An 8,169-nucleotide genomic window follows, 5' to 3' on the forward strand; every position below is an offset into this window, starting at 1 on the left:
CTCCATTACCCTGTAATCACTAACTGTGTATTAGTTGTCCGTCAGATATCACTCTGCATGCAACAGTGACATCTACGTCCTTTGTTTTCAACCCTTCCACTGAAATGACTCGGCAACCGATTTAGACACTGGTCGTCTGTGATGTCCGGAAAGATGTTAAACTACGAGATGCAAAATTGTCTTTCATTATTGCAGACAAACTTCATGTCCGCGACGAGGGTATATAATCTCAGAATATCCCCAGTTTCCGTCTTACTCAAACATTTAAGTCACAACTCCAGAGACTGTAAACCTATCAATCTTCATTTACTGGTATCGTTAACGGCCCACAGTACAGATTACTGTTTCAATCACGGGATCGTGTGTGTAATCTGGGATCGTGTGTCAGATCAGCTGGTGGAGCTATGTCATTTTTACATACAATGTAGGAAGAGAGAGATTGTCGTGAGATGCAGTCCTTGAAATGTAACAAGAATATCGACACACTGACATCGTTAATCTGAAAGAAGACATTAGTGCAATAATGGTCATCCAAACACAATGAAACGTGATGTAGAAGCATGACCACAGAAGGTAGAGGGTACAGAATTAGGCAAACAAGTCCATGTTTGGGCCCAGCACACTGTGTGAGAGAGTGAGAAATATGGCAGCGACGTTTCGGGGTATATTTTAACTCTTTCATCAGATGAATGACTCTATACGACGTCTACATTTAGAACATCAACAAGTACAAGTAGAGCATTAGCAGAAGTGTTAATACCAACGAGCACCTGATTGTTCTACTATGTTGCCATGGCAGCAGCCTTGTCCTATTCTTCCTATTTATCTGCTGCTATCGACAACATCCTTCACCACGTGAGCTGCAGAATAGCGAGAATATACTCGAAAATGTCGCGTTCCTCAAAATAAATGAGTTGGCTTCCACAAAATTGTCGTCTGTACGTGTATTTCTTCTGTATCGGTATAAAGACTCCAAATACGAACATTAATTCAAATTCTCATATACAACGTATGGTGTGTTAGTGAACTGTGTACATGCACAGGTAAGGCACACTACCCTGTAGGTTTATCCTTGATTGGCATTATAAATAGACACATAGCAAACGTCTATTTTGTGTAGACGTCTAAGTTGCGTACAGACGTCTATTATGAAGCGGATAATTGCATATAAACACGTGGAAGTATATTTGCCCTCTTGCATTACTTGTATGTAGATATTTGCATGTCTGTTTCACGTCTCTGTTCTATGACGTCGGTTATAAATATTCCAGTCCGGACCAGAAGATCCGGTGATTGACATAATGACTTTGAATCCACTCATATGGGATACAATGTCAGGAATCAATCAAATCTGAGGAGAACGACCACTTGATTCCATTAGCATGAGTTGCTGAAACTGAATCAGTATTGTGCGTGGATGATTGTGTACGCTGTAAAGAACAAGTAGAAAACCAAAGACTGATGTAACGGTGTCCAGGCATATATTACGGCAAGAAATACGATACCCATGGATATAGCAATTTTTCTATGTTACATTTTCCATTTATTTGGAGTATGTACAACGTTTCAGGGCTTGTAGCCTCATCGTCAGGTAGAACCCTTCCTGAGTAGAAGGGGCTAGAACAAGCCATGCAGCGTTGTACTCCGGAATAGAAAGATGTAACCCAGCAAAAATCTCTATGTTCACCAAATAGCACCCTATAAAATGCCAATCAAGCATCTAAAGATACACATATGTCTTCAGTAGTGGACGGTTATACGATATTCGGGTTCGAACATGTCCATATGTAGTAGTGGAAGATGTTGCGACACACCCTTGTTCGAATAAGTCCATGGAAACAAAGGTAAACACCCCGTAACACCAACCTTCCCTGGATCTAACGCTGAAAACACCAACCATGCCAACAAAAAGGACAAACCGTCAGAAATAGTTTTGTCAACAACACATGTATTATGGAGCCAGGACGTCCACTGGACTGCGACTGAACAAATCAGGACACACACTGTTCAGCTGCCAGGTTTACACACACTTGCGTCGGCATACAGTACAATGAATCCGTACGTCAGAGGGGGGAAGGTGATTGTGTTTCCCTCTGCACCAGCAGGAACCAGAAATGGAATTTCGTTTTCAACGAGGTGCACAGGCTGGTGGCCATTGAGGATCACAGTTCTGCAAGTTGTAACCAAAATTTAGGGCGAGGTAGGTAAAAAGACTTCAGGATGCCTGGATATGCCAACTTTAAATTTACGTAAAATAATACCCATTATCAGTGTGACGTTACGGACAAATATAAATGGTTTTGATGGTCATATAACCGTAGTCAGTTCCTCAGATGGACACATTTTAGTCACGAGTCGTACCTCGACTGTACATCACCTTCTTCCGGTGTAAACAGGAAGTGATCCATATATCCACCTTTGTATGCTGGGAAAGTCACGTTTACTGCTACAGTGTCAAGGTTCATTGCAAACACCGTCACACTCCCAGGTGGATAGAAGTAAGGACTGAAAAGTAAAATATATTTAGTGTATTCACAATTTACGGCCCAGAGACCATCTTTCCGATGACATACCGGATATTCTGTTCTGCCCCAAGGCTTTATGATGTACACATTATCAACAGTTCTTATTTCTGTCGTAGTTGCTTTCAAATGTGTTTTTATCTTCTAACTTTTAACATTTGTTGACAATGTAACTAGCTGGTATCCCATATTTGAATGCCGGTATTGAAACAGAAACCTCCAACCCAAGGTTTTCACACTGCCTCACGCTTCCCCTTTATAGTGTTTTATGGTAATTACTTTATGTGTCTCATACAGTGACAGTATGCCCTGACAGTAGGCGGACCCTCGACTCGAAGCTTGAACACGTCGTTGCCCACCAGCTTTTTGAAGAGATATGTTAACCAGTAGTCCTACAAAAAATAAGCTAGGCAGGTATACAAACACGTTCCACTTTCATAGCTGTGTTTAACAATATTGAGTTTAACACAATTCTGAACTGTATTTCAAGTTATTTCTTGTTGGACTAAATGGGTGAGTGCGTGACGAACAGCATTAACATAACCTGAGATGTTTGCAAATTCTTTAGACAACCTACTCTAAGTTGCCTCATGCTAAGAACACATAAATGACACCCACAACAGGTAGTGAGTGAGTGAGTTTAGTTTTACGCCGCACTCAGCAATATTCCAGCTATATGGCGGCGGTCTGTAAATAATCGAGTCTGGACCACACAATTCAGTGATCAACAACATGAGCATCGATCTGCGCAATTGGGAACCGATGACATGCGTCAACCAAGTCAGCGAGTCTGACCACCCGATCCCGTTAGTCGCCTCTTACGACAAGTACAGTCACCTTTTATGGCAAGCATGGGTTGCTGAAGGCCTATTCTACCCCGGGACCTTCACGGGTCCCACAACAGATAGACCATCAAGTGACTAACTATTTGTCACTCTGGAGGTGGTTAGGTGGCCGTGGATTAGGGACGGTAATCACACGCCTCGACCTACCTTATTAATGGCTGATCACATTATTTCGTAACTTACCGTATTTAGGAACACGCGAAATTCAGCGCATGGGTTAAAATTTCTTTTCGTATCTTAGCCCATGGACTGAAATTTCTATTTAGTTCTTTGGTATTTAGAATGACATCTCTTCCCAAATGCAGAGCCCTTGACGCTCTAAATACTGTCTGCAGAGACCAGTCAAAGCCAGCTATCATAATATTCTCATAATAGTTTCTGTTTTGCATTAAACATAATATTAACTAAATCATTCACGTTCACATTTACTCACTACAGTAAACATTTTCATAATTTTCAATTTTCAGTTTCTAGACAAATTTCCTGGTTAAAATTATAAAACAAAAAATCGTTATTCGCTTTCATTTTTATCAACGTATTGCACATTTTCGAATTCAAGCGCGGCACTTAATTATAGTTAAATATTTCATAAACCGGAACTTAAATACGTGAATTCCCAATATGTAATGTATACACACTGGTAAGGGGTCGTATGTGTAAGGCTCCAGCAGATGATTAGCTGATCCAAGTGAATACAAGTTCTGTCTGAACACATTCTGTATGCCTGATTGGGCGGCCATGCCGAGCTTGTCCATCCATCTGTATGTAATGATAAACACACAAAACCCTGTCATTAGCGTGATATAATCATCGTGATATACTCATTAGCATTGCATACATTTCATAAAATAATGACGTGAAATGGGTTCGACGTCCTTGCCATAACGTACAGGTAATCTGTGAATGCTTGACTACATTAACACTTCCTTAAAATGATTCTGTCATTGCTAACTCTTGTTCCTTCACCAAGATGGCTGACAGATAGATAGATAGATAGATGGATGGATGGATGGAAGGATGGATTCACTCTGTGCAATGACTCATTCACGGGACGAAGGGGCAAGAATTGGTTCTGAAACGTCGCATAAAGAATGAAAGGAAGTTGCTATCCATAAAATGTGCTATGTATTCATATCCAGTCATCTACGTTCCTTGCAAGAACGTCAAGTAATCTGTGGATGAATGTTTTGCCAGCTATGTCTTGATATGACGGTATGCTAAACTCGTCTTTACATCTTTAGGGCAAGGTATATGACAATGCTGTAGATCTGTTCGTGCCTCGTATCTGAAATACCTACAAAAATCCACCTAGAAAGGTGTCTGTCATGTTCACAACACCGCCATGATAGAAGGACCCAGTTTCGCCCAGTAGAAGAGGTTTGTTTGACGCCAGCGCCCGCGCTGCCTTGTGTGCCGATACAAAGGAGGCATTCAGAGTATCCATGAACGTCGCATTAGTAAACATCTCTTTGGTTGCAAAGTCTCCATTTCCAAAATACCTTGAGAAACATGATGAAGCTGTTATATCACCGATACACGTTACAGGTCAAACAAAATGAAGAAAGGGTTTTACTTTATTTCATCTGAATGGTCCTCAATGGCATAAACATCACTACAATTCGCACAGTGAGCAAGCAGTTTATTGACTTCATGATGTGAAATATAATCACGTTTTAGCAGGTTTCGCAATAAGTAATGGCCGATGGCATTTACAAACACCCTTATTTTCTGTGTATCCAGTACACTTCATGTTATTTTTGCATGAAGTAAGTACGTTCAAGAAATAATTGGTGTATTATTTTCTCAGTATGTAAGGGTATGTATCAACTGTGGGCACAGAGACAACGAACATGTATTACGTACATATACGTATGTTTAAAGGAGGTGTCCGTTGTACAAGAAACATATGCTGTGTACTTATGTATACAAACAGAGGCTGAGAATACAGATACAAGCAACATGTGTATATGTTTAAAAGATACGAGTCAATTGTACAAGTACATGGACATGTAAATGTGCTACCAACATGCATATATGTATTGGACTAACTAGTGCAGAATGACGAGGTTAAAGGGTGTGCTTCCTTATGAAGTATCCTGGCGATACATTTTACAAGCGATATCCTAGTAGTACGTTTTCCAAGTCCAACCATGTATTTGCTAGATTCGGGATAGACTTATCGACTTGAAGGTACACCTGTACTCACTGATGGAATGTTACCCCGTCCACGGCGCCTGCTCCGCCTGCAGCTAAAAACCTAAATACGAAATTGAAAAAAGAGATGTGACATACTATTAAAAATATCGAAAGGTATATCAATAGACGACGAAAGAATCTTTTCTTATTGTTATTTGTAAGATACATATTCTTTGAAGGAACCAGTCACTATGAAAAGATACTGACATTCTATAGAATTGTATATTAGAAATAAGAAGATTTTTGTTTCACTATTACTTCATTTCTTTGGAAAAGAAAAATGAATGTGTTCTTGTTTGTCAGACTGACCAGAAGAATTTTCAACACAAATTGAACAACAACCCAAAAGAAAAATGAAAATAAGAAAAAGAAAAAAGAAACGAAAAAACGTGAAAGAGACGAAGTAAGATGAAAAAGGCCATTTTACTCTGATTCCCAGCTCACCAGTCCATGATTTTTCCAACTAATATTAACCAACAAGCAGAGGAGGAATCAGACTCTTTGACGGTGCTTTGGCCTGACGTGGCTGGAAGACCGTACCGCCAACCTTCGACAACCTGCATAATCCTTACTATATTAATCGGGACTCATAACAAGAGCAACGTTAAACAATGTTAAACTGAACACCGTTAATACAGAGAGATAGTTGTGACTGAACTTAGTTGTAAGTGAACAAGACTCACTCCTCCACATATGAGACAGAATCGTTTGATAATATGCCCGAAACATCTGGCCCTAGAATACGAGTGTTGTTGAAGTATGGCCGATCTCTCAGGATCTTCTCCAGTGTTCCAAAATCCGTTCCAAGTTGTTGGGGGGTCACTGACTGGTTGAACTTCTTAGGGAACATCCGAGGCTCTAGGAAAATGAGCCTCAGTTCATGTATTAAACCCCCTTGAATGAAAGCTATTAGCATGATCACGCACAGATAAATCACGCCCCATGAGTGTCACTGTTAATCAAATTCTGCAGAGGGAAAGGGATAAAATATTCAAAAGTATTCAGGTAGGATCTGAGATAGTATTGCTTATTCATGTTTAGTTACATGCAGCTGTTCAACGAATGTCGTGGCAGACGACACCATGCATTGCTTTTAGATCAGCGTTGTTCTTATTATTTCCCCCTGTGAGTTGGACAAGTTTTTGTGCTTTCTTGTTTCTGGAGCCTAGTCACCCTTGTGTAGCAACCTACCGTTACCAAGTTCTAGACCATATAATTTATATCCCTTTTTGGAAGTGTAATCCAAGAATACTTCAGCGTTGGCAGGATCCCACTGTCCATCTCGCCGTTCAAGTACGTTCAGACCAAAGATCACATCCCATCCAACATTAGCCGTGAAAGCGTTGATTTCATCCCAAAGCCTAGCTGGAATATTATACAGATATCGTGACAGATTCACATGGGAACAACTCGAAAGTTTGGTGGTGGAAAAACTTATTTCGTTAAAACAGTTGTACGGTGGCTTGAGTACATGTTTTCAAAACGTCATTTCTCGAATATCTGGCAAAACATATTCCACTGGGCTATGACACAAAACAGAAAAAAACTAGTTGAAAGAGATTATATGAACAGACCAGTCAGTCTGTTTGTCCCGGATTGTCTGTTCATATTCGATTTATACTAACCCATGTAGCTTGAATGGTTTTCTTAGCAGAATTAAACCAGACAATTAATTAAAGCTTCTCCCCCAACGATCTGAATTATTTAACCTGATCTGTACGAAAATTACAGACAAACATTTTATGACACCGACATACCTGACAGATACCCATGGCTGTCTTCAGTGACGTTATTTGGGTCAAAGGAAATATCATCTTCGGCAGTCCCGCCGATTCTGAGGATGTTTGGCTGGAAGCCCCCAGCAAGATTAAGTAATGTTGGAGATCTAATTGTAAATAATATATATTGATAAGTTATCCATAAGAGTTCAGAGTAAAATAAGACAATGGCATTAGTATAGTCTTCAATGTACCTTGAATTTGGCAAATATGAAACGAGCTATCCTTGGTACCATTAATTCCCAGCTTTACCAAAATGACACGGTTTCATGCAGGGGAGAGGGGCGATGGGGTAGTCTAGTGGTTAAGACGTTCGCTCGTCACGCTGAAGACCCAGTTCGATTCTCCTCATGGGTACAATGCTTGAAGCTATTTTTGGTGTCCCCCGCCTTGATATTGTTGGAATATTGCTAAAAGCGGCGTATGCCCCCAAATAACAAACTCGCTGATTCACTCATGCAGGGAGGAGAGGCTTATCTTCCTCATGCCCTTTATATAACCATGTCAGTCAAGAATTCGAATCCGCAATTCTGCGGGACTGAACAGGATGAGCACAGACGCATACGCAACGACCCTGAAGAGTACAAATAATTCACTCACGAGAAGTTTAGACCGCTCTTTTCAAAAGCTTGAATAACACTGGAGTCGAGGGTGACGCCAACAAAGTTATCCTCAACTCTGTTGAGGACGACGTTGGTGTCTATGTAGATATTGGCAGTTAGACCCTTGGCAGCAGGGAATAACACCCCGATAAAAAATATCAGATAACCTAACGAATCCATGGACAAGTCTAAAACCAGTCTTTCACTGTCCTGAACAGATAACTTC

The 8,169-nt window shown here is 40.5% G+C and overlaps 1 protein-coding gene across 1 annotated transcript; it reads right to left on the bottom strand.

Moving 5' to 3' along the window:
* Positions 1-1,928: 1,928 nt before the first annotated feature.
* LOC137268528 (heparanase-like) lies at positions 1,929-8,169 on the bottom strand. The gene is made up of 10 exons (XM_067803099.1): positions 7,942-8,169; positions 7,321-7,448; positions 6,755-6,928; positions 6,247-6,421; positions 5,574-5,624; positions 4,666-4,866; positions 4,006-4,126; positions 2,802-2,914; positions 2,362-2,505; positions 1,929-2,170 (listed from the first exon to the last, which is right to left on the bottom strand). Exons 1-10 carry the CDS (start codon positions 8,121-8,123, stop codon positions 2,008-2,010), a joined length of 1,452 nt encoding a protein of 483 aa, XP_067659200.1. The 5' UTR covers positions 8,124-8,169; the 3' UTR covers positions 1,929-2,007.

Source organism: Haliotis asinina, chromosome 16, assembly GCF_037392515.1.
Source record: "Haliotis asinina isolate JCU_RB_2024 chromosome 16, JCU_Hal_asi_v2, whole genome shotgun sequence".
Classification (NCBI taxonomy): Eukaryota; Metazoa; Mollusca; class Gastropoda; order Lepetellida; family Haliotidae; genus Haliotis; species Haliotis asinina.